The 26,810-nt window shown below is 44.6% G+C and overlaps 2 protein-coding genes across 3 annotated transcripts in view; one reads left to right on the top strand and one right to left on the bottom strand.

The window, feature by feature from the left end:
* Positions 1-637: 637 nt before the first annotated feature.
* Positions 638-26,810, bottom strand: col4a1 (collagen, type IV, alpha 1). The gene is made up of 52 exons (XM_003961712.3): positions 26,557-26,810; positions 15,533-15,586; positions 14,588-14,677; positions 14,462-14,506; positions 14,325-14,369; positions 14,090-14,152; positions 13,936-13,989; positions 13,807-13,833; positions 13,615-13,689; positions 13,422-13,484; positions 13,245-13,280; positions 13,116-13,154; positions 12,913-13,005; positions 12,779-12,814; positions 12,632-12,691; positions 12,531-12,566; positions 12,397-12,441; positions 12,282-12,314; positions 11,366-11,426; positions 11,237-11,272; positions 11,007-11,153; positions 10,823-10,906; positions 10,649-10,732; positions 10,503-10,573; positions 10,199-10,390; positions 9,690-9,858; positions 9,508-9,600; positions 9,283-9,387; positions 9,077-9,174; positions 8,783-8,933; positions 8,585-8,698; positions 8,287-8,454; positions 7,874-7,963; positions 7,591-7,743; positions 7,394-7,492; positions 7,183-7,272; positions 6,963-7,102; positions 6,600-6,726; positions 6,428-6,508; positions 6,207-6,305; positions 5,527-5,577; positions 5,256-5,441; positions 5,038-5,171; positions 4,791-4,863; positions 4,629-4,700; positions 4,413-4,541; positions 4,231-4,329; positions 3,932-4,144; positions 3,419-3,596; positions 3,156-3,270; positions 2,314-2,486; positions 638-2,188 (listed from the first exon to the last, which is right to left on the bottom strand). Exons 1-52 carry the CDS (start codon positions 26,623-26,625, stop codon positions 2,107-2,109), a joined length of 4,920 nt encoding a protein of 1,639 aa, XP_003961761.2. The 5' UTR covers positions 26,626-26,810; the 3' UTR covers positions 638-2,106.
* col4a2 (collagen, type IV, alpha 2) overlaps positions 26,225-26,810 on the top strand; it is a 41,606-nt gene continuing 41,020 nt past the window's right edge. The window contains exon 1 of one of the 2 annotated variants that reach the window (XM_011607892.2): positions 26,225-26,303. The gene's annotated coding sequence lies outside the window, so the exon portion shown is untranslated. The remainder of the gene's footprint in view (positions 26,304-26,810) is intronic. The other variant, XM_011607885.2, reaches the window with a different exon arrangement.

Raw genomic sequence — 26,810 nt, 5'->3', positions numbered from 1 at the left:
ACACAAGTTAATTTGATTTGGGTTGTTCTTTAACCATATCTCTCATTTGGACCTATTATTTAACCGTTTGGCCTTTGGGTGTGCTGCAGCCATCTGGCCCGATAGCAGCCTGCGTGACCTCACACTTGCAGGTCAGAGGTCAAGGCCATGTGATGTATGTTTCTGAGATAGCTGGAAAAAGCGGGTCAAGACTGCTATTTGTCCATCTGGCGACAAGAGAGGAAACAGGGGATAGGATTCCGGTAACGGATGAAAGATGAGAGTGGAGATGAAAGGAGGGGTTATCTGCTGCTCCTATTGATCTGTCTGTGTTTTCACAGGGTGAACGGGTTTGCTGGCCACTGTCCCACCAGAAGTGCTGAGGTATTGGCTGCCTGGCACGGCGGAAGTGTTGGCAGAGTGAGTGCACTTATCAGGGTCCAACACAGATTTGAGGTCAGTTTTGACAGACCGTTGTTGGAGTGACTGGCAGCAACAGAGGATTAAAAAGCAAAAGAAAAGAAAAGAAAACCCCCCCCCCAAAAAAACAGATTATGAGTCTCGTATAAGGGCATCACGTCAGGTACAAGTGTGCTGGTGCTGCCCTCTTGTGGACACGCTTGAGTACAGGGGAAAATCACATATTAAATGAAAATGGTTATTATTCTGCAAACCTCTTTATTGCATGAATTACACAGCATGGGATCTGTAAAATGTCAAACTGTCAGTTTTCTGTTTGTTAATTAGTTAAGATATAATCCCACTGTAATGGTCCATTTCATGATAGCTGATGAGGCTGATGCACATCTCCTGGAGCAGTTCATCACAACACAGACATGAAAGAGTTTACTGTCAGCGTTGATTAACTGCTATTACCTCAACAGTACTTTGATCTTTGCATTTTCTCTGAAAGCCACGTATGAACTGGGGTTTTGGAAAAAAGGGTCTCTCAATTTAGACTGAATTTCTATCCAAATGCTGGATATTAAAGAATAAGCAAAAAGTCCCATCTTCCATACACACGTTTAGCTCAGTCGGTGGATAACAATGCAATGTGGTTGTAAATGAACAGGGATGATAACAGTGCTTTGGTAGTGGTCAAAGTTCATGAGCACAAAAGCAAGTACAGGGTTTATATAGATATATACACGTGCATTTCTTTGGATGAGACGATCATAAAGCATTTGGTTCATGACACGCGTGAGTCCTTCGACACAGCTCTTCATGGTCGGTGCAAATGTGGGGAGGGTGGGGCTTTGTCTTTTATTTGCAGATGTGCAACAAGCTTCAGACTGACACGAGATACATATTTAAAGACATCGTATTTGTTCATATGTACACACAGACAGACCGATGGGCAGGCACATACACACATATTAGAAAGGACTATTTCAATGTGGATTTGCTTGTTAATAATGCTCTGATGGTCAAACACTGTTTTGGGAATCCTCGATACGCTACTCAAGTTCAACATATTTTCAAAAGTTTCATAAATAAAATGGTCTGAATAACACACAAAGTAATTCAATAATAACCTGAGGAGAGTATGCTGAACTGCGTTAGACAGGAATGCATTATATTTACAAGAGAGTGAATGTTATATGCATATCTGCGTCAATGACGCCATGGTGATTTAGTAAATGTAGCCAGTGGTAAGTCCCATCATTTATATTAGTATGTTGATACAAGATAAAAGGTGTGAACATCTATGGGTATATGTGGCTATATCTTTGAATGTTGTGGTGCTAATAGAAGGGAAAGATAGGTAAATAGGTAGGAATAGCACCTGACTTACACACACAACCTTTTCAAAATGTACACCAGTTTACCAGTTTAGGGGCCTTGAACTCAGTGCAGCGGTAAACTGGGTGCAATTCTTCAGAGATACACTGTGAACATGTTGGTTAAGTGTTCTGCAATGAGCAAAAGGTCATTTGGTCTTCTGTGTTTCTGGTAAAGTGTTTGTAAAGTCCAACGTCTGGCTGTTTCTCCCAACCACATCTCTGCTCGTCTGCTCTCACACATGCAGGGAAATAGCACCATCCTTTAGATACAGGAAGTAAAGGCACGTCGACGATGGCAGCGCATGCGGGACCGGGCATAGCTGAAGACGGAGAACGCCGGGCTTTATGTCCTCTTCATGCAAACCTGGCAGCGGCTTATGTGGGTTCGGAGGTTTCCCGCCTTTAGCGTTGTTGGGACAGGTTTCCTAAAAATAAGGAGATTCCGGATAAGCACCTTCAGCAGCGGATGCAACATGAGAATATGGAGGAAAGATGATGATGATGCTCTTGGCAGCTGCTGCAAAAACAAGCTACGTCACGTTTCGCTTACGTAAACATGTCGCTGTCTTCGATGGTAGCGAGCCAGAAGCTGTAGGAGTTGGCATAGTAGTTGCAGGTTCCTCGGCCGTGGCACTCGATGAATGGAGCACTGCGGAATTCCTCCAGGCAGGAACCAGGGGAGGCCAGAGCCTGTCCCGAGCCCTCGGCACCAGCGCTAGTGTGCTGCACAAACACAGGCAAAGGAAACAGCTCAGGAAATGCTTATTTTCATCCACAAATCTAATATGTACAACATATAACATCTAATTTTGCATATTGGATGTTTGTGTAGTGTTCTACAGTAAAGTGTTTTGGTGCTTTCATGGATGGTGGGAAAATTAACATGTGTTTATCGTGTTGATTTTTATCTGTTCTTTCATTTGGGACAGTTTTGGAGACTGGAGGGTTGACAGTAGTCACCAGAGAAGATGCTCCACTATCCACTGTCAAAAGCTCATTGAAGAGAAATGGGATTAAAAATTAATCCAGATTCATGGCTCCTGATTTCAATCAGGCAGCAGTTAACTGTTAATAATGGTTCAATTAACCAGAATCACAAGACTTTCATTACTGTTTTTTTTAGACTGCAGGAGGGATTAAAACCAGAGCAGGTATTTCTTTCATAAAGCTGCAGCAATAAAGGTTTGCAGATTTCCCAGGAACTCTGTCAGGAACGTGGCTAACGCCAAGAACTGAGGTGGTGATAAATAAATCAAATCTATCTAACTTACATGCCACTGGGATGTAACACATCCACAGAGAAGGTCTACATCCTCAGTGGTTCTCCACAATCATTGTCTAATGTTGTGAGAAAGTCAGAGTTGTGTGTTTGTCATACAGATGAATCCTTACCATCACAAAGGAATAGCCAATCCAGAGAGAGTCCCAGCCGTAGGGGCACGGTGGGATCATGATGGTCTGACTGTGAACTGCTATCACCATGGCTGGAGCTTCACACACAGCACACCTGCACACACACACACACACACACACACACACACACAGGGATATAATCACTCAATCGTACTCGGACTCTTAGATTTTCCAAATCCCTTTACGGGACCAGATCTGTGCACTTCCTCCCATCAAACACATGAGCAGAAATGTTCAGGCACCTGCTGATGAAGGGCTTGATGCTATGTCCAGTGATAGGTGCCATGCTCATGGGCATGGGCTCCGGGGAAGTGAGCCAATAGGAGTAGTCATTACGAGAAGCAAAGTTGCACACGTTGTTGATATTGCAGAAGAGGAAGGGCATTGGGCTGAACTTCCTCAGGCAACTGCCTGCTGTACCTAAAGCAACCACCACAAACACGTGTAAACACCTTTGTACAAGAAAACAACCAAAATGATAACGAATGAAATTAAGCAAATGTAAAAATTGATGATTCAAATGTGTACTTCCCATGTGGCCCTAAGCCCATTTGGATTGTTTGATAACAGTGGTTTTATGGCCTATAAAGGCCTTTTATTACTTTATCAGGTGAAAAGAAAACAGTCCATCAAATCAGCAAAGTTGAGTAAAAGGAAAAGAGAAAAAGAAGAAAATGGAAGGGACATAGAACCACAGGTGAAAGTAAATGTCTTTTTTTAAGTTTCTTCTCATTTCACCTTATTTGTTTTCTCACCTAAATCTTGTCCATGAGAGCGTTCATTCCCCTGCACGTAGAGCAAGGAGTAGCCATCAAATATTAATGAGGTTCCCTCGGGACATTGGGGAACGTCCACTGTTTGACTATGACGGGTCACCAGGAACCCATGATCCATTGAGGAGGGCCCAGGTGGGCCCACTTGACCTGGAACACCATCAGGTCCCGTTGGACCTGGATATCCTCTGGGTCCTGAAGACAGAACATGAGAAAAAGAACGTGTCATAAGAGCAGAAACAGAACTGCACACACCTTCTCTCTGGGACGCTCACACTGACCCTGTGGACCAGGAAGGCCAGGCTCTCCTTTGGCTCCATGCTGACCATGAATTCCAGGGAACCCTTCTTCACCTTTGGGCCCTGATATTCCCGTCACACCTGAAAAAACAAATATGTCAGTGCAGATGCAATCTGGGTCATAGCAAGAGTGTTTCTCAGTTAATTTAAAACGATTAGGTCACCTTGCTGTCCTTTTGGTCCAGGAAACCCAGCTGGTCCCTGGGGTCCAGGTAAGCCTGGATCTCCAGGAAACCCAATGTCTCCTTTTATAAAGGTATGCCGACCGGGGGGGCCGGGGGGGCCATCATTGCCTGAAAGAGAGTCATTTTTAGTAAAGTGTTACAGGTTTACCAGAAACTGATTCTAAAAAATGGCGAGGGTTGCCCCTCTCTCGTCACCCTTCTGTCCAGGGAATCCTCTATCACCATCTTCTCCTTTGAATCCGGAGTTTCCAGCAATACCCTTGGTACCTTGTAATTTGTGTGTAAAAATAAATGATTAGATGAACCTCACACATGAACTATAACACAGCCCAGCTTTTCTACACTCCATAAGCTCACCTGGGAAACCAGGGACACCCTGTTGTCCCTGTTCTCCCTTCTGTCCATCAATACCCGGGAGACCAGATGGTCCCTGGAACACACAAACACACATATGGTGATGTGGAGCTGGAAGCGTATAAATGTTTGATAAACCTAAATTTCTGAGCGTTTTGCTGTAGTATTGAAATTGTATTGACATTTATTAAATTCACTTGCTCAGAACAGTGATGGAAATTTGGACACAGGAAACAACTTCATCACTTACAGGAAATCCAGGACCTCCAGTTTCACCCTTTTGCCCTAACTCTCCCTGGAAACCCGGGTTACCCTGCTCTCCTTTATCTCCTTTGAGGCCATCCCTGCCTTGCAAACCAGGGGGTCCTGGTAATCCTTGGGAGCCTGTTTGTGGTAAACACACATAGTGATGTATTGATGAAAGGTGCTTGAACTTCACAGCAGGTTGACAACAGGAACTGAGCGTACCTATTTCTCCTGGTTGTCCCGTTTCTCCCCTATCTCCCTTTGGGCCTTCTAAAGAGACGCCAGGGAGTCCCCTTTCTCCTAAATCTCCCCGGGGACCTGGTGTACCTGGAAGTCCTTTGTCACCTTTAGTACCAGGTACACCAGGATGGCCTGGGGTACCATGAAGACCTGGACTACCCTTTTCACCTAAGATGAAAAGATTTTACAAACTCTAATAGATGATGTGATTCTTGGACGTTAGATACCCAGTTTGTGACGAATGGACGCTAACCTTTGGTGCCATCCACGCCTGGTTGCCCAGGGAAACCTCGACCAGGTACACCTGCAGACATTAGAAGGAGGTCTCAGATTTTGTTGTACGTGATGTCGTGCAGCGATCGTTTCAGCCTCTGGTCCAACCAGCAGGAAATCAACGAAAAAACCGAGCAACCCAGGCAAGTTTTCACAATAAAAGAATTTTCAAAATAAAACACCACAATCAACAAATACGATTTCGTGTTTGTGTGTGCTTTTATATTTGTCAGTATCTAAAGAGAGAGCAACACACACACATTCACACACACACACACACACACACACACACACACACACACACACACACACACACACACACATAAAGGCACAACAATCTGCACTGGCGAACAGGAAGAGAAATCAATTTGATTCAATAAAAATAAAGACCTGATAAATATTTAGTTAAGATTTTAGTATTTCACCTGTGTTTCTACAGACCACAGCTACAACTACACAGTCCTGAAATGACTAAACAACAGAGGAGCGGATCACTTGTTGACCTGCACGGAGAAATAAGGGTCTGGCTTGATCGAGAGGGCTCCAGGTCACGTGTGAATTTCGTTGTGTGGCGCTTCGCGGCGCTCCGGCGTCCAGTGTGAACCCGGCGTAAGTCTGAGTGATGAGTGTATGCAGGTTAAGATGAAACAATATCCAAACCTGGATCTCCCCTCTCTCCTGAGGATCCTGGGATGCCATCAACTCCAGCCTCTCCCTTCTGTCCAGGAGAACCAGGAGGTCCCTGCAAGCCCGCTTCACCTGAAAGACAAGTATGTATCAACTTCATCTGAACCCATGTGCACGCAGAAGGAAACCTTTTATCTACAGTGGAGGATCAACACAGTAAGGGACATTTACACAGTTCTCCTGACTACACTTACCAGGCTGACCATCAACACCACGCTCTCCTGCAGGTCCCGGGAGCCCAGGTACTCCTTTTTCCCCCGGTCTGCCTGGCTGACCTGCAACCAACACCAAAATAAGAATGTACATGTAAAACAAGCACGCTCAGGTACAAAAGTAGGATAAAAGAGAGAGAGGCAGAGTTCTGACCTGTATATCCGATGCTTCCTTTGTCTCCCTTTATTCCTTCTAGTCCTGGTTTGCCAGGCATGCCCTCAAAGCCCCTCACACCCTTTTCTCCAGGCAATCCTGGGAAACCTGGCTGACCTTTATCACCCTACCAAAGTGGGGTAATACAGAGATGAGTGCATAAATTCTTAGTTCTTAAAACCATAATTAATAAATATGCATAATGAGATTTTAAAATGTTTTGTTTCCACTCAGACAGAACAGGTTTCTTTTCCAAATACATCCACTTTGAGGAGACCAGTTGAGTTAGAGATTACATCGGTAACCTGTTTACCATTCCATAGAGGAACTACTGTTGAAGAGGCATCTGAGTTAGATGGTTACCCTTTGTCCTGGAGGTCCTGGAATCCCAATACCTGGCTCACCAGCTAGTCCCTTTTCTCCTTTTTCGCCATCTGTACCTCTAAATCCAGGATGGCCTGGTGTGCCAAAGTTGCCTTTAGTGCCCTTTGGACCCATTGTGCCTGTACAAAGGGAGACCAATACCAGTAGTTTAACAGAGCTTTTTCCAACATGTAATGTTTTGCTAGTTGTGTGATCAGACCTGGTAATCCCATCTCTCCAAGACCGCCTTTCTGTCCAGGTGGTCCCATGCTGCCAGGCTCTCCAGGAAAACCAGAGTCTCCTTTCTCACCTGTGGGCGTCAAGACACTTTTTGAGTGGAAGATTCTAAAACATGGCTGGTTTTCTTCCAACAAGACTTTTGGTCAATCACAGCAATTCCATTTCACATTGTAGAATGTTGCTCATTCAACCTGGTTGTCCTGGTAGACCAGGTTCTCCATCTGTGCCTCGCTGTCCAGGGTCTCCAGGCATTCCACGAGTGCCCTTCTGTCCAGTGAATCCAGGCTCACCTGAAATAATATTGGAGCTTAATAAATATAGAACGTTAATGCTGTATGTACTTCTAAATAAAGCCCCATGGGACTGATGCCAGCACGATGTTTTATACCTAAAACACCAATATCTCCTTTCTCTCCTTTCATATGCTCCATGTCAACATCACTCATGTTTCCAGCAGGGCCCTGAAGACCTGGATCACCCCTTTCTCCTTTAATTCCAGACTCTCCAATAGCACCTCTTGGACCAGTAACACCAGGATCACCTGAAGGAGATGGAAAATAGGAGAAACTGATATAGCAAAAAAACAACGTGAGTCTTGTACCCAAAATAAGATAATGAGCGGCACATAACAGCACACAATGAAATCCAGAAGTAACCCTGCACTCCTTTACCTCTCCAACCAGGCGATCCTGGTTGTCCGGGTAATCCAGGAAAGCCTGGTACTCCTGGTGTTCCAATTACTCCCATCTCACCTTTTGGACCTAGAAAACAGCGCGGCTCAAGGAATTAGAGACAATTTACTCAACACACACAACAAGAATATGCATAACGGAAAATTGGACGTTCAGCAGCACATAACGCAGCAAGGACCCCCAATTTTCTCCAGCTGGTTGGATTTTCAGCTCTTAGATTCACTAGTATTCACTTGATATGTTCAGCAATATCTGAACAAATTGGTCATTTCTCCTGCCACATGATGCATTTTAATGACACATTGTTGAACATAAACAAGCATTAAAAATGTAAAAGGAACTCTATTTAAGAACACAACATCACAAGTTTTCTTTAGTTCTTTCAGACTCACCTTGGGTTCCGATCAGGCCATCTCTGCCTTGTAATCCCTCTACCCCTGGCAGTCCTTTTGTCCCTGAAACTCCTGGAAAGCCTGGTGCTCCTTTGTCACCCTTAGGCCCTGGTATGTCCAGGCCAGGAGGACCTTGGTAGCCCCTTTCTCCCTTCACACCTTCCCTACCTTTTTTTAAGGATATATACACGTATTTGTAAAGAATTTTATTTATGCACTCAGGTAAATCATAGTACCATTATCAGTTATATGGTCAAAACGATTTCCCTATAAATTTGTAGGAAAAATGTATTCTCACCAAATGGTCCTGGCTCTCCAGGTGGACCTTGTGGTCCAGGAAGTCCCGGTGTGCCTTTTCCTGGAGGACCTTGTAAACCGTTCAAACCAGGAGGTCCTGGTGGTCCCACCTCACCTAATGTAATGATCAAAACATGTTTTACATGTTCAGGAAATGGGCATAATTACCTCAGACAGGTTCACCAAATATATGCTGTACCTTTCACCCCCTGAGGTCCTGGTGGTCCTGCATGACCATCTTGTCCAGGAATGCCAGGTAATCCAATGCTACCCTTCTCTCCTGGGAACCCAGTAAGTCCTGGGATGCCCTGAGAACCTTTTGGGCCAGGCAGACCCTGTCCTGGTTCACCCTGTTAAGGAGAGTATATGTCCAGTAATGTCTTCCAAAGTTTTATTTCTTAGCAGGGAAAAAAACAGGGAAAAACAATAAAGGTGCATCACAAATAACCTTCGCTTTCAATACTTTATTGAACTATATAAAGGAAAGACACACTTTTTGTCCATATGGACCAGGTGCTCCTGGTAATCCATCTATTCCTTGCTTTCCTGGTAGTCCTGGTAATCCTGCATCTCCTGGAATTCCACTGATTCCTGCATAAATAGGAAAAGTTGTTTCATTTTAATTTTGATGAATTCCATTTCATTCCATTTTATTACTAAAAAGTAAAGATTTGATCAAGTCAAAATGAAGTAATTTACCTTTAGGGCCAGTTAAGCCTGGAAGTCCAATTCCTGAGGGTCCAATTTCACCTTTTTGTCCAGGAAAACCTGGGATTCCTGCATCTCCTGGCAGACCCCTCTCACCTGTAGCCATGGCAATGTGAGGAGAACTTATCAACAGGTCAGCTTATCATGTTTTGATTTCTTTTGTCTGTCAGTTCTGCTATGTTCAAAAATTATTATTATACATTTAGTGTTGCTCACCTTGAACACCAGGTCTGCCTGGTTCTCCTTGTGGTCCAGGTACTCCTTGAGGTCCAGGGGAGCCCACACCTTGACCTGGCTCTCCTTTAGCACCTTTTGGAAGCAGGTTATGAGTTAGCATTGAACGAATGCACAGGGAGTGTTTAAGTGTGCACACAGTCTAATGACTGAGCATTGCCTACCAGGTGGTCCAGGGATTCCAGGACTACCTGACCTTCCCTGGCTTCCCTTGTCTCCATGCTCGCCAGGGCGACCAAATCCTGGCAGACCAGGTGGGCCTCGCTCTCCTGGAGGGCCAATAGTGCCAGGATCCCCACTAGGCCCACGCTCACCCTTGATACCTTCTTTGGCCTAAGAACAAGACCAATCAAATGGAAGCTACATGATTTTAAAAGAAAGCTTCCAATTATTTAGCATCCCATTAGCGTGTTGTTGTTGTGTTGTGTTGTTGTGTGTTGTTTAGTGCATAATCATTTAGCTGTAACCGTTTCTGATTTGGACCTCATTGAACTCCTCTGGCGTTGTATTAGATTAAGAGCAAGGGTGGAGATGACGGCACAAGTTACAGCAAATACAATTCATACAGTGTCTCAGGAATCATGTGGCAAGAATATCTGAAGACACAAGCACTCTTATTATAACACACACACTGTACCTTCTCTCTCTCTCTCACACACACACACACACTTACAGATTCTCCTTTGAGGCCAGGTATCCCTGGAATTCCAGTTCTTCCTGGCTCTCCCTTTATTCCTGGCATTCCTGGTGATCCAGGCACACCAGTTAGACCTTTGTCCCCTTTTAGACCAGGGGCTACAAAAATGTCTCCAGGCTCTCCAACTGGACCTGGGGCTCCCAATAACCCTGGACTACCTGGAAAACCCTGTATATGTGTAAAAAAGGAAAATGTTCCTGACACAAACATTAAAACAATCACTTAAGTTAATCGGGGTGAAATATTTCTATTATAAAGCCTAAGATATTTATCCACTCACAGGTCTTCCTGGTTGTCCAGCAGCACCAGGTTCACCTTTATCTCCCTTACTGCCTACTGATCCAGGGGGTCCTGCAGGTACGTAAAGGTATAATTATACATGCTCATCCAAACAATTCACTCAAAAAAATACAGGAAAGAACTCACCATGATCTCCTTTAGGACCCTGGGGGCCAGGTAAGCCAGGTAGACCAGAACTTTCACACTGAAAACAGGTGTCTCCTTTGTCACCTGAAATCCAGCCCGATTTTAGAATGTGACCAATAAACCATATCAACCATAAACCACACGTCACACAAATTTATCATTCGCCAATGTTACCTTTCTGTCCCAATTCTCCTTGTAGTCCAGGAGGTCCAGGTGGGCCCGGGGCTCCAGTGCCAACGTCACACTCATTAGGGTCAACTGTGATGTCATAACATGTGTGACTATTAAACTACACACGAAGAAAAATGCAGGAAAAATATGTGTTGTCCTATAAAAACTTTAAAAAAATAAGGCATACTCGGTTCTCCCGGGGGTCCAGGGAGGCCAGGGATTCCAGGTTGTCCAGGTGGTCCAAACAGAGACTCTCCTTCTATACCCATGTCTCCTTTCTCACCTTGGTCCCCCTTCAGGCCTCTCTCTCCCCGTGCCCCTTCTAAATGTCGACCTGACATGACACAAGAAAGGGCGTTGGGTCGAGTCATGGTTCAGCCGGATTGATGCCGACGGCTCTGGAATGTCTGATTTTACCTGGTGGACCTGCCTCTCCCTGTGGTCCAGGAAAGCCTGTGGATGAAGACAAATTCAACATTAAAAAGACAAATATGGTCTTTGCATTCTTGCAGGTGGTCATTGGGTGGCTTAAGTCTCCTGAGGTACCTTTTTCTCCTTGTAATCCCGGGAGACCTCGCGGACCTGCAGGACCCGGGGCTCCACTTCCCTGAAATGACCAGATGAGTGTGAAAACATGGCCGACGTGGCTGCGCCGATCTACCTGCATCCAGATTATTCAACTCTTCCCATCATCACTGCATCGAAAGCCTTACTCCTGGATCACCTGGGCCTTTTACAGGCCACCTTGTTTAGGCATGATTCCTTGATATGATTTGTGTATCGTATAGATCTGTACATAAAGGTCAGGGATGATGAGAGGACATTCAAAAGACTTTGCTCGTGGTTTTTGGATTTCTGTTTCTTTAACAGCCTTCTGGTTTTTGCCACCAGCCCCACCTGCCACCCTCCTTGCAGCCTTGTCTCATCGGCCTGCCAGCCTCATTTTCAGGACAAACATAAGCTAAACTTTGCTAGCACAATTGTGCACAAGTGTGTTTTCTTGTTGTTCATAAATCCACCTCAGGAGGAAACTCTGCTATTTGGTCCAGCTGAGGTAGTTAAAGGTGCAGCAGTCTCACTGGGCTCCACGAATCTGAGGACGTTCACTCATTGGTGTAAGATCAGGGCCCTCTAGCAGGAGGCACCACGGCTGGGAAAAGTTTTGGGAAGAACCCAAAAGCAACCTTTTCAACAGACAGCCTGAACAAGAGTCCTGGTGCCCTGCAGCTACATATCTACAGGTTTGAAGATGTCTTTCTCTTCTACACTAATAAAATGATAACAGCAAGGCCGCCCCAACAGTGGCAGACAGTCATCTGATGCAGTCCAGAGATCTCAGCACTCAGATTCACCTACAGTGGAACTTAAACCTTGATTTGGACAAAACTCAGGTCATTATACAGTATTTGTTCCTAATAGATGTAGTGGATGTGCTAGTCGATGACAAACGGAGGTTACTTACGAAACCTGGTGGTCCTCGGTCTCCCTTCTCTCCCTGAAGCAAAACAGATGTTTACTGAACTCAACTCCACAAACAAAAGTTTTCAATCCTGCACAAATCGTATGAGGGTAGCTACCTGGGAACCAGAATATCCAGGAGCTCCTTGGAATCCCTTCTCTCCCTGTAAGAAACCATGTGTTTACTTTAACAAATGAAGGATGAAATTAACTAATTAATAGTTATGTGTTGTTAGTTGCAGCATCATTTTACCTTTGACCCAACATCTCCATCTTTGCCAGGTTTACCCTAAAATTGGAGAAATCAGTTGAGAGCTGTTGTTTATCTTTGCATCTTGGAATTTTGTCACTTACTCTTGGGCCAGGTGGTCCCGGTTCACCTTTAACACCAAATTCATGTGGAATGCAGAAACCCTGCAAGCAAATTACAGTTTTCAGTTCAAAGAAAGTGTTTGTTCGGTCAATTTAACGGCAGGCAGGATTCCAACCCAAGACTCTTACTTTGTCTCCTTTGTCACCCTGGAATCCTCTCTCACCCTTTGGTAGAAAATACACAAATGGGGTCAGAAATGTAGTTACCACTTTGGTGACCTGTGAGGGTGTATAGGTTGGCAGTGGGGCTATTTGGAGTTTACCGGAGGTCCTGGAATATGCACTGTTATCTGTCCTTCCACTCCCTGAGCTGGAGGTCCAGGAGGACCAGGTGGGCCACGGAAGCCTTGGTCACCCTGCAGGGGGAGAGCACCTTAATGCTTCTAACTCCTGGAACTTCACAAGTGTTGCCTGAACTCAGCAACTCAATACAAATGTCCAATATATAAACAGGAAGCCATCTCACCTTTTCGCCCTTCTCTCCCACAAAGCTCAGTTTCTCAGCCTGCAGCAGGTCACAAACAAAAGCTCAGTAACATTTCACCCATGATAGAGGCTCGTAGCTCAAATGTAAAAATGTATGAGCAAGGTTAACCTTCTCTCCTGGAGGCCCGGGGGGTCCAGGGTCTCCCTGAAAAAGAGTTACGCAGTTATGACACTTTCTCATAAACATGAACAATAAGTAATTTTCAAATTGATATAAGTATCGATCTACGCTACTACATTATCCTGCCTCTGGTAACGTTTGACTTTGACCTAATTCCTAACTCACTTTAGGTCCTTGATAGCCACGAGGTCCAGGTGGCCCTATAGGTCCTGAAGGTCCACTTGCTCCCTTAAAGACAAACGTGTGTGAGGGCAAATGTGGATTTAATATGAGAATTCCAGTAAAACTGTTTGGTTGTTGTTGTTTTGACCCAGTTAAAGTCTCACAAATGTTCTTAAACAATCTATCCACAACGTACAGATAATCCAGGCACTCCAGGGAACCCTCTGTCTCCTTTCAGGGGGATAATTCCAATCAAACCACCGGCGTCACCCTGTCGGGAAAAGAAAAATAGGTAAATATTATGGCTGCAGGTGTGTGTCAATCCCAATAGAAGCTTTGGTTTATCTGTACTGTTTGAACTCAGATGTTCATGGAAAAATCAGCTGACCTTTATTCCAGGAATTCCTGGGATGCCCTGAAGAAAGCAGATTACAATAAACAGATGTTCAGCCAAACTTTCCAGCAGTTAATCTCACTGCAGCACCAGTGGGCTGATTCACATTGTTTGTTTGCTTACAGGAGGTCCTTGAAGACCAGGAAAACCAGGAGCGCCGCTGATTCCTTGTGCTCCCTGAAAGACAAACACACATGCACATGCTCAGATCCTCACAATAATATGCTCCAATGAATCTACCCTGAAATTCAGAAGAATTTGAGAAGAAAAGGATTACTTTAGTCCCGTTGCATCCTGGGATTCCTGGCGGACCTGCTGGGCCGTCGTTTCCGTTGATACCCTGACAGGTGAATAAGGCAATTAGAGTTACTATCCTCAGCATTATTTACCCACTAAACTCTCTAAAAAATGAAAATAAATTAAAAACATGGTTCTATTGTGGTGATGTAAGGTACCTGGACTGTAGCCAGATATTAAGTGGAAATAACATGGATTAAAAACCAAGAACCTACTGGTAGTCCTGGATTTCCTGGAAAACCTGCTTGGCCTGGAGGACCCTGCAAGATCACAACCAGCTCAGCATCAATGTGCCACAATAAGATCATGTACAACGTGTGCATCATGACGATGATGATGGACGGCTACTAACCCTAACTCCTTTCTGTCCAGGAGCTCCAGGATCACCCAAATCCCCCTAGCAGAAATACAGGAATGACTTCATGAGACAACACTACTTGAGGTTATTACTGAGTCCATGATTAGTGTTCACACTGACCTTTGTGCCCATTGGTCCTGGAGGACCTTCCGGCCCCTGCATCCCTGGGAATCCCATATTACCTTGAAGTCCTGGATATCCACGTTCACCCTGTGAAATACAGAGTGGCAGATTCATGTAGAAAAATTAAAATGTTGCCCCTTCAAAAAAAGACAAGCTTCCCAATGTTCCTGTAATTGTTTTATATATATTTTTGGTTTTATGTATAGTGTTCCTTTTTAAAAGTTTATTAAAAATCAAGTTTAAAATAAAAATTTCCTTACAAATCACATTGGCTTTTAAAAAGCAACTTATGTGATACCAGTATCTACCACTAGATGGCTGAATTGTATTTCAAATGAAGAGCCTGAACAGTCAACAACCGCGTCTGTTTCATATTGAGAGTTGGCAGCACGATTTCTAGAACAGGCCTGACTCCCATCGGTCAGTTGTGAACGATGGGAACCATCGTAGGTTACCATGGCAATGTCAGTAAGTGATATCTGACCAAAGCTCAGAGGAGATTTAAGAATGGCTGCTTGTAGCCTTTCAAAACACTTCTGTGTTTTGAGTTCTTGGTCGACTGAACGGGCTGCAGTCAACACATCTGTTGTCAAATGTTTGGCTACTGTTGCCGTGAAAAGGGGCCACAAAAGCGTTGACTCTGACAGGACGAGAACACTCCGTAGTCATCTCACATCACTGATCCAAACAGCAGAACTCACCATGCAAAATCTGTTTGTTTCTGTTGCCTGCAGAATACACCCAGGACACCTTTTTCATTGTTTTTAACAGAATTTAATGGTAATCGTTCACTTACGGAGTGGCGAACAATTTGGGGCACGTGTTCACAATGCGTATGGTCACATTTATCTACGTTTGCATTGAAACATGTTCACAGAACATATGTTCTATATTAGACAGATGCCTCAATTGTTGGGATTAAAAAACAGTGATGAATCTCACCTTTGCTCCTTTCACGCCACTGCAGTCACATTTTCCACATGCTGCCCCACAACCCTAAAAATACAAATACATACATTTTAGAAGAAGCAAAAAGATATCACGTTTGCCATCTAACAGCCACCTGCACAAGGTCACACAATGTCAACCATCAAAAGTAGAAAATCTGCTTCACAGCGTGGGAGAGTGCAACTGGACACTCCTCTGGCACCAACAGCTCAACTCTGTACAGTTTCCACAGATCAATTTAAAATCCACCAATTCTCTGCATGAAGCCTGCAGGTCAAAGTAAACAAGTTGTTTACATGTTGACAATCCAGTGCTTTATTGTAGGATGGAACCAAATATATTTACTCAAGTCCAAGTACCGTACTTGTACCTATTTTGATCTTACTTTACTTTCCTCCTCATTAAATAGGGAAGTTGCTTTCATACACAAAGTTATGTATGCCAGATATGAACAAGCATTCAGATGTAATTACAGGTCTTTAAATTTTGAGTGGACAAAGTCTCTTCAGAGAAATGTGCCAACATTATCCTCCATGTCTGTTTCAGACCCAACATCTAAAGTTTTCTGCTGATGTGGATACAAGAGCCGTGTAGCGACTGAGGAACCTGCGCCACAAAAATTGACCACACAATTACAGTAGTTTAGTTAACTGTGACAAAAGCAGAGTGAGAGGAACGCTGCAATGGAAAGAAAGACATGGAGGCAGCTGTTTTCTGTCCTTCCACCCCCTCTCCTGCTCCGGAACTGGCCTGCATTGGCTCTAAGGTCTGACTCTTCCCTCTCCCCTCCATGATCCAGCTGTTGCTCCACTCACGTGCATCATGCGCAGCCAAAAGCCTGTCGGGGGTTTGGACGGTCTCTGCAGGCTGCAGAGAGAACAGCTCCACGATCCACAGCTCCTTCTTGTTCTCACACACAACAAACAAATACTTTCTCGGACAGTTCCCACCAGTCTAAACCCAACAAGACCTGCTTGTTTAAATCTGTATCCTCTGTCATTTAACATCCCGACCAAGGTGAAGCACATCTTAAGACTGACAGGCAAACCTATAGCTGATAAGTGAAGCAACGTGAGGGTTAGCATGGGAAACCATGGGAAACAGACTTTTCTCTCAGGCCTGCCAGCTCTGTTGACCTCACCCTGTTTAAGTGCATTCTTTTTCTCCTATATTTGCAGTAAATAACATGTGTGTGGTCAAATATAATACTTCATTTCCCATTCCTGCTCTCTCAGACACATATAACTCATTCCATTTGAAACCCCTCACCTCTCCGCTTCAGTTTTTTAAGTGTCACCCCCCACCCCCACTCCCCTGCCCTGTGAAAACCTCCACACCACCTGCTTTACATCAAATTAGTGTTAGAACATAAGGAATAGTGACTCTCAGAAGACCAGCATGTGTGTTTTATTATGGAATCCCTGTTGCCTTGCTGCAATAACAGCAGCTTCTAGTGCAGAATTATTGTTTCTCTTTTGACTTCAGTTGGGGTCACTAATAACAGAACATGTGTGCATCATGTCGACACCAGTCAGAGGCTGTGAAAGCGTTCCCTCATTGCCCGCCGCTCTCTGGCTCACATTTTCTGTCACCTGCACCAAAGTGCCACGAGGCCGTGCAGCATTCCTGTGTGTTGGATGGCATGACCGGGGCAGTCTCAAACTGACACGCATGACAGCAAAGACCACCACCCTCGGATGTGTTCTGCTGGATCTCCAAACACTCCGCAGTAATCTGCAGCCAGATCAAAGTAGGCGCTGATTCCCGCTCTTTGTTGTCCTTTTTACATCCGTCACACATCATCATAAACCCAAACACCAGATGGGAGAGAAGCCACACAAAGACTTGTCTGTCATCCACACAAAACCTGAGTCCTGCAGCTATAGAGCGGAATTCAGGCATCACAGGGAAGAGATCTGAAGAGGATTTTATCACGCAGATGCAGGGTCCCCGGGATGTTAATGGGGGGTTAGCATACAGCATCTATTAGCCAGCAATATAGCGTGGATGAAGGCCCTTTCTGAAGAGTGAAAGAGCCCACAGAGAGATGTGTTTACCTAAATAAATCAGAAACTGAGGAGTCTTGACTGGCCTGCTTCAAATAAAGCAAAGACAGTTACTGCAATGTTGGTGTATCAAAAAAATGAATTTAATGGATGATATCAGATGAATGACTTTAATGGTGTGCATCCCAAATAACTTAAGAAATCAACAACAACTTGGAGAACACCAAACCTCTTTGTACACAGTTTGATCCTCTAGGGGGCAGTAGATGGTTTTAGAAACCAAAACCTGCCTTTATCAAGAATTATGTCAATATTTTCAAATGATTCCAGTGATATTTCACTGACATGAACACGTGAACTGATCAACTACTCTATTCTAAATGTTTATTTTAAATAATAAATCTTAATAAGAAATATTTTACTTTCTCTAAAGATCCTACTCTTTCTCTGCCCAGCACAACGTTCCACAGAGCAAACAGATGATGAGTGTTAACCTCCACTGTAAATATACAAATGCTGGTGAGTCAGTGAGGTCTGGAGAAGGCCTGGCAGCAGCCGGGCTCACGTGTGTGGACAGGTGTTTGTAGCCTGGCTGGCATGTCTGGATCTCGCCAACCTGTGAAAATCCAATATGCTGACAGCGTGTTGACGTGCATGAGTACTGTGCAAAACAGTACCTTATCAGAATTCGTGTGTGCGTGTGTGACAGACAGACAGCCAGACAGACAGACCGACCGACCGACCGACCGTTTGGGATTGTTTACCGAGGTTCAGCCAGCAGGAAAGTATTTAAAGTTTGCTTTGAGACGCCCAGTATAAACAGGTAACCCAGGAGGAGGATGGAGTGCAGCGAGTGATGTTCACAGGCCTGCAGAGTGTTTGGAGTCAGAGGTCACATCCCTTTAAGGCTCTGGCCTGAGGGCCTGACATGTATCACCAGCACCACCTGATATGTGTGACATCATTTGCCGCAGTGTGGAGATGAGCACAGGAGACAGGAAGTGATGAGTAATGTTTACTCTGGTGATTAGGCCTCAGCAAGGGGCCAATCCCAGCAGGAACATAAACACTGTTGATGTTAGCCAATGGTGAGCCTGCAGAGCTGATGCACAGCTGAAGCTTAAGAACAGGGGAGGATAATTTGTGCTATTATAAACTTGAAAGTTAAGCCTACTGCCTTTCAGTGTATTTAACATGTAAATAAACCGAGGGGAAAAGACTTGGCTCAATCAGCTGAGGAGATGAGGAAAACCTCCAGAAGAGCTCCTGATTGGAACTTTAGCTCGAATGAATAACAAACTCACAGCAGATGCGGCTTCACCTCTAAGGTCTCGTCATCCCACCCTGAAGAATCGCTTCTGTATTCACATCAGAGCAATACTGCCTATAACCACACGGGGGCGGCCTCTCCGTCGTCTGACTGCACAGTGTTGGGCGCACAAGAACGTCAGCATCTTTCCCGTCATGTTACAGGAAAATGAGGCTCCCACAAACGTCTGGCCGACGTCATTTACAGACACCAAAAAGACATCACATTCCCACTGCATCCTCCCACTCCCCCTCTGTTGAAGCAATCCACAAACCCCAGGAGAATTCTAGGGGTGCAGATCAGTATGAGAGTTTTATTTCAACATGTGTGTCTACATGTGTAGAGTTATTTTCAAGCCTTGTTTTTTTAAAGACAAATATTAAGTTGCAACTGGAGGCCCAAAAGCTAAGAGACTAGGAAGTTTAGAGAAAACATGTTATTTTCATTACTGTCAATATTGTTTACTAGTGATTCCCACGTAGCTCTTCTCTACAGAGAGAGGAGCAGCCGTGTCAACTATCATTTATAAGACTAAACTGGCAACTGGACAAGGCCAGAGGTTTAGCATGCTGACATATCACTTCATATGGAGGGTGTCATGTGATACATTCAGCAACAACATACACACGTGCAGGAGCCTGAGTAAGTCGAGACAGACCTACACTAGCGCCTTATTGATGCTGATGTCAACCAGATGAGGACATCAGCTGCTCTGTGGTGTGGAGTGTTTATTTGTGATTTTCATCGTGGTCACAGATCACAGGTAAATCTAACCACAGCTATGCCCACGTGCAGTCTGCGCACGCTGGAGCAGGAGAGGGAGTTTTTATTTTTTTAAGCTTTGGCTGGGTTAAACTGTACTGATCTGACATTCCTGACCTTCTCTGGTACTGAGAAGGAGTGGGAGAGAGGAGTTTTCTGCCATACTTGGAAGATACAGCTTCTGGTGCAAATCCGTGTGTGTGTGTGTGTGTGTTCGTGTTCTTGTACTTGCTACGTACTAAGTGCCAAAATCCTCATTCTACTAGCAAAGTGAGGACATTTTATGATGTCATCCCAATGTCAAAGGACTGTTTGAGGGTTGAGCTGTGGTGGTTTTAAGGTTGATCTTGGGTTTGGGTTAGTGTTAGGAGTGACTTGGGACGGTTCATTATTTTACCATGACAGACTACAGTGATTCCACGTCACACCCACATTTATTTAGTGAATATTTAATTGTTTGAGAGGGTTTGTGTCCTGCGGGGCAGACGGCATCTGCTGAGAGCAGCTGGATGCAAATGTCCTGTTCTGGCTGCAAACAGCAGCCTTTCATCTGCACAGCCAAAAGAATTCCAGGCTTCTGTAACTGAACAAAGATCAGTTATTCTCTCACACAAACAGTCAAAATCATCTCTGCAAAAAAGCATGAGAAGGAACATGAACTCTCTCCCTCCCTCTCTTCCACATGCTTCAGTGAAAGGGTTGATAAATAGACCACTTAGTGGCTGTTTGCTCATGCATGACTAGTTAATATTGCCTGTCAACCCGTGCTATATAAAGCTCAGAATATGTTTGGAGACAGCTTTCTTAATAAAGAAAAAACATTTCCTCTAGCTTCTAATTTATCCAACTGGTTAAAGTCAGATTTGAATTAAGAGGACGCTTCATATCTCTCTTTCAAAAACATTTCCTATGAAAACATTATATACATTTTCAAGGAGGACAGTATTTGCAGTATTTGAAAGAAATGCAGAGAGAAATGCAAACAAAGTCTGTCCGTTGGGGCTGCAGACATCACTGAGCACGTCGGCGGAGACAGAAAACTAAGAGCGCTGAGGTGGTCGGCAGCAGGACAGCATCAAGCCTGTCAGCAGCGCTCCACATGTGCAAAATAAAGCCAGCAAATGGGAAAACTGCTTTGGAGAAACTCTCAGGCCTCTCGAAGGAGCAGAGTAACGTGAAAAATTGATCGCCCTACTGATTAAGTGCAACCTATCAACCTTGCACATGCACCTTTTATACAAATTACCGTCTGCAAAGTCCACAGAAAAGAAAGTGAAATTTAACATTCCATTATTAGATTTCAGACGCCTCACCTCCAATAATTAGTCTATCTGAGTCCCCTCTTGACCAGTCACATGACCCTGAGACTCTGAACAAGCCATTAGAGCAGATTTAAACTCAGCTCTCGATCAGTGTCTCTGAGCACATGTGCATGTTTAAGGACATGCACGTGAACGAAAGGTTTCCTCTTTAACAAGTTAAGGAAGACTCCCCTTAATCTTCTAGTCTTTGAGGGGACTTCATACGTGTCTCTGCACAAACACAGGACCCAGCGCTCCACCCAAGAGCAGCTGACCCCAGTTATGTTAGGAAGTGGAGGGGGGGGGGTTCCTTTTTCAATGACAAAGACAGTTTTTGGTAAACATAGAATGTGTTTCTCTTTGTAATCCAGGAGAAGAGTTGAGATCGGCTTGTACTGGAAAGAGAATTTTGGTCTTCTTTGCAGCTGCTAGGAAAGTCCAGAACACTCAAGAAAGACAGCCTTCATTCCTGTATTGTCCAGCCAAGAAGGCAGCAATAATGGAGCTCTTTAAGCCCATTATCATTATCAGAGGATCACTGTGGGCGGCTTCGTATTGTTCTACTCGGAGCTTATCTGCTACATCATCAGGTCACTGGCATTTGGAAATATCTGCCCCACAAGAAGAGATGAGGAGCCCCCAGGCAACACATGGGCTGTTGTCTCTTGACTTGAAAACATCTTAATCTGCCACTAGACTCGACCATGCATTAAAAGATTAGCATATTTGAGCTTCTGTGCAGCTAAGAAGTGGTCGCTGTTGGTGCAGACATTTGTTTTTCCAAGACAGAGCTACGGATTTTGCAGGTATGGACACGCATCCAGTCTCAGGTTCTCTAGATTACACTGATGCAGGATCTGCTATTTCTGTCAGTATTATTCTGGAAAGGTGACAGTCCACAGAGAGCACGTCTGGCAAAACCACAGTAACTCAAGCTCAGAGTGGGCAGAGTGACATTAAAGGCACATAAAATAATGACAAAACCAGATTACACAATGCTAGATGAAGAGCCCAGATACAGGCGGAAATGGAATAAATTGGGTAACTCAACCCCAACTTCCAACCACGATAGCTCCAAACACAGTGGAGATGAAGGTGAAAGGCAACGTGGCTCAGTGCACATGTGCGGAAGAGGATTTACACCAGAAGAAGCTCAGAGTAAAATGGGTTTCATGACTAGAATGGAAGAGGAGACCTGGACCAGATGAAAGATAAAGCTGTGAACACACTCATAAAGATGGTGGACACACTGGGATCCAAATCACTTCCAAAACTGGTGAAGGCTGAACCCACCACATTCAACATGCGTGGGTTCAATAATATGCAGCCCACATGTAACAAAAGCAGGAGGGTTACTGCTCAAGTGGGGGGAGGGGGGGTCTACAGGGAAGAGGAGGAAGCAGAGTCAGAGGGAGAACCGGTAAACATGAGACAGGGTGATGAAGAAGAGGTGGAAATGACGGTGTGTGATCGGAGGCGTGGATGTAAAGATGCCAAAAGATCTGATTTTACACTGATTTCCAATCATCCCAGATTTAACTGTGACTCCTGCTGGTTGTAGAAACCTTCAGCCTGGCAGGAAAAAAATTAAAACTCAGTGTGTGTTTTAGTAACCTGATCTCCTATGAAAGAGCAGAACTGGTATATGTGTTGAGTGGGTGCCAGTGTGTCAGACTGAGTTACGTGAAATCCTTTATAATTTAAAATATGCCAAAAAGAAGTCAACAGAAATGAAAGTACTCGCAAAAAAGAGCTGACAGTTATGAAAACCAGCTCATACTTGCATTTAAATGTATTACTTTCCACATTTGCACTTGACAGGTGCTTGGAGGGATCCAAACCCCTGAAACATCTGTGTTACCAATACCTGCTGCCTAATGCTGCTGTATTTAGAAAGACTGGGTTTCATTCTGGTTCCGACGCCATCAGGGTGTTACTCCGACAGGTCGACTCATCCCTTCCAGCTCAGGGATGCATGTGATGGAGAATTATGACGGTCAATGTTGTGTCAAATGTTAGTTTGGCTTGTCACCGGGACCTCTCACTCTCTTTTTCCTTAAATCATTATTTTTATGTTAGACCACGTGGGTCAGCCACGTGGGGGCGCTCTAGCGGACGCGTCCATGTCACTGATTAGTATTTAACTCAGGTTTGCGGTCTTCTCGGTCAATCAATGTGTGGAAGAGAGTAGACGCACACTGGTGAGTTGTTTAAGGAACAGAGATAAAGTAAAACTTCTTAGTTTTCTGCTTTAGTGCCCAGGTCAAACCAATATCTGCAAAAATGTGGCAAATTTTGGATTGGCAAACGGTTGTTTTAGACCTGCTGTGTCTTTAGTTGATATTACATGTTTTCGATTAGAATTTGTCTTAAGTTGACATACTAAGTAGAAACTGTATGTTCAATTTAAAATGCTTATGAATTCCTTCTTAAATTCAGCAATTTAAAAGGAAAAACTGAGACAATTATTAATCGTCATTTTGTGTTTCCTCCTGGTTCAAAGTTCTCAACCTGCATCAGTCATGCAACTTAGTCATGAGTTGCAAAACAGTAAAACACACTTGTGTTTTTACTGTAATTCAGCTTTGTAGGGGAAAAGGGTGTGTGAGTAATAAAGAGACAGCGTGTGGATTTTCCCTGTCAGATGATCTCTCAATTGTCCTCCTGCTTCCTCCAGGACTGTTTCCACCTTTCACACTCTTTCCTCTTCTGTTGTGTTTGACCGAGTGTTTTTCCTCCCCATGGGGTAGAAGGAACTAAGAGGTGCGCTCTTTCTGAGGGATTGTTGCAAAATGGGATCGTGGGGGCGTTCACATCCACAAAGAGAAAGCAGGCACCAATGAGTAGCTGGAGCCACTTAGTCTAATCAAGGTCTGGTGGGGATTTTCTCTGCCAAACCTTAGTGAATTAAGCTCTAGAACATATACAGCACAAGGCCTCCCAGGCATGTGATGGAGTTGATACTTAATGCTAAATGCTGCAGCTCACATAATGAAACCTGACTAATACATAAATCCTTTACAGATCAACAACTGCCCAGGTCACAAAAACACACCTCGGAGAACTCTGTCAATTAGGATGACTTAAATGTTTAGAATTCCATAGTTAACCAGGAGTCACCCATCATATTAAAGCAAAAGAGTATCAGAACTTTACAGAACAGCAGAAAACAAGCACAACCTACTGGTTCCATCTTCACTGTCCATCTGGAGACATTGCCACTAGAGGGTGTAAATCCAAAAGGGTGACATATTGTATCCACATCCCACTTCTGAGGCTCGAAACCTTCTCACCATCTTCTACATCATGTTCCCCCCCATATCAGACTAATGTACCCATTCAAAATTGGCACTTTTATAAAGCAAAAGCAGACCAGGATGTGATCTAGAGTGTGCAAGGACCAACAGCTTCAGGTGATTCCTGTGCAGAAGGGTTAGTTTGGGACAAAAGAAAGGGGCTGCATGAAGAAAGCAAACCACAGCTGTGAAAAAAAGTCATCCACAGGGAATTGAAAAGGGGGTTTTACTGGGGAAAACCACTGGTTAATCCTCTCCTCATTTGGCACAGAACACACATACAGAGGAACACACACAGGAAAGTGGGCTGTACCTGCCACACTTCTTGGCTATCAAGGTCAGAGGAGATTTATTTCTGTCGCTCGGGGATGCCTGTCAAAACGGCGACACTAACACAACCACAACTCTTCCAAATGTAGGCATTTTTACAGCTCTGGGAGCTGCAGAACTGGTGCATCGGGGGGTCAGAGAGCCTGTGCCTTCTCAGGCCGCCACGCTTTGTTGGTGGCCAGTCGCAAAAGCTGGGTCAGCTGTCGCCTCCTCCGGGGGTGGAGGTTTGTCGACACTTTGGCCGGCGTGAGCAGAAGATCAACTTCTGGTGGATTCGTCAGGCTGCGCTGGGATGAACAAGCACCTCATCCCATGGGGAAGACCCCGTCCAGGAACCAAGAACAGGAAAAAAGCTCATCTTTCCCACTGGTTCCTTGTCCTGCGTGTTCCCCCACACAATTTACTCCAGGAATCTGCTAATCTGCTCTTCCTCCTAGTCCTCCTCCTCCTCCCCCGGCTAGTGACTCATTCTGAGCAGGTTAAAGATCGCCAAGGGAGTCTAAATCTACCCTGTTTCGTTTCTTCTTCACAGAACGATTTCAGTTTGGCTCACATGATGCAGTGGCAGAAAAATGCAGCAAATTTCAGCACATTCTAAATGCCACTGATGTCACTAAATGCCAGTGGCATTCAACAGTCTGCGGCATCGATGCTCGTGTAAACGCTGATGCAGGCAGGGTTGTTACACTTGCAGGAGTCTCTGTTGTGGGATTCCTTCAGCGAGAAATACAACCAAAGATCAAACTGTTAAAGGTCCAATGGTGCTATAATTTTACAGGCCAAAATGGCTGAAACTCAATATAGTGAGTGCTTTGCTTTAGCAAAGTCAACAAACATGAGCTGGGTTTGGTGAAGCGTTTTACTGTTGAGCTTTGCTTGACTCTTGACCCTACGGGGACTGAGAGATGAGGCCACGACCTCCACAGAAGCAACACCTTGATGAGCTCCTTTGTTGCCATGCTGATTATATGTTCAGAAATAACTAAGGCTTTCCCCCAGAAGAGCTGTGGATTCTTGTTTACATGCAGGATTTAACCTGATCCTTAAAATCACCACCCTTGAATCGCTTCCTGTGTGTCAAACTTGAATTTGTTTCACAAAATGTTTCCATGCTTAAATTCTTTTCTGGTCTGTATATCATAAAAGCCCTGTGTTCAGTATCAAAATACACAGTACGGGCATCTCACGATAGCATCAGGCTACATTTTGAGCCAGAAACTTCACAGGTTCCTCCTCCTGGCCTCCTGGCAAACCTCACCTGCACCTCGAGTGGCCGCCACATCTGGCAGATTTCCCAGCCGAATGTGAGCGCTGTAATTATTATATTATAGCAAGGAGAGGAGATTGTAACACATGGGCACATACAGAAAAACAAGCATTTAAGATTTATCTCTGTGTCTCAGGGGAGACACCAAGCTGCCGTTTTCACCTTCTGAATTCATATTAAACTCATGAGTTTATCAACTGTTGAAACTGGATCTGAAAAACTATCATAAAGAACTGAGTTTTAGTGGAAAAATTATATTTCACAAAAAGATTCTTAAGCTCTGCCTCTCACACCATTCAGCATATTCCTATTCAGCTATTGTGTCCCTCCCTCCCCATCCCTCCCCCCCCTTCCCCGGTTCTGGAGGCTGGACTGACAGTTCGAAGTATCCAGAAGTCTCTGCCGGAGAACAACCTCGAACACTACCCTGAGAAACACACGAGCAACATAACAGAACCCAGTTCTGAAGGACAGAACTGCGTGTTGAACAGAAAGTAAGTTTAAACCACACAAGCACTGAAAATGCAATAAAGAAAAACCTAATTGCTTTTTTGAAAAAATACAAAACGAAACATCTTTTATGAACTATGGGCTGCATGCGTGCATACTTCTCCCTGGTTGCCCAACATCTAAAGCCATGTCCAGCTCCGCGGGCAGCAAACCTGCGCACTTTTCTCACAATAACTTTCTCCACACATGCGTGATTATTCCCCGCACGGAGCTGTCGATGCCCCACCGTGGGCTTACCTCAGCCGCAGTCAGGTCTGCACAGTGCAGAGCCGCCAGCAGAAGTAGCGTGCAGGACGGTAACAGCATGGCGGCGGACGCAGAAGACACCTGTGGATCGCTCCCTGTCCTGGTTTCTCCGTTTAATTTGAGTCTTACTGGTAGAGCGCCGGCAGCACGTTGGGCTGCATCTTTGTCCAAAACGATATGAAGTTCTGATCAATGCCACTGAGTCTTGCTTTTGGCTGCACCACACCCCCTCCCAAAACGACCAC

This window comes from Takifugu rubripes, chromosome 1 (genome assembly GCF_901000725.2).
Source record: "Takifugu rubripes chromosome 1, fTakRub1.2, whole genome shotgun sequence".
In the NCBI taxonomy this organism is placed as follows: Eukaryota; Metazoa; Chordata; class Actinopteri; order Tetraodontiformes; family Tetraodontidae; genus Takifugu; species Takifugu rubripes.
This window is presented reverse-complemented; position numbering and strand designations above follow the sequence as displayed.

Excerpts from the sequence above, each read along its gene's own strand:
- col4a1 (XM_003961712.3), bottom strand. The coding sequence starts at position 26,625 with ATGCTGTTACCGTCCTGCACGCTACTTCTGCTGGCGGCTCTGCACTGT. Across the intron at positions 15,587-26,556 it reads CAGACCTGACTGCGGCTGAG|GGTTGTGGGGCAGCATGTGG; the intron begins GTAAGCCCACGG and ends TTGTATTTTTAG. Across the intron at positions 8,455-8,584 it reads TGGAGAGCCAGGACCATTTG|GTAGGGAAGGTGTGAAGGGA; the intron begins GTGAGAATACAT and ends CCTTAAAAAAAG.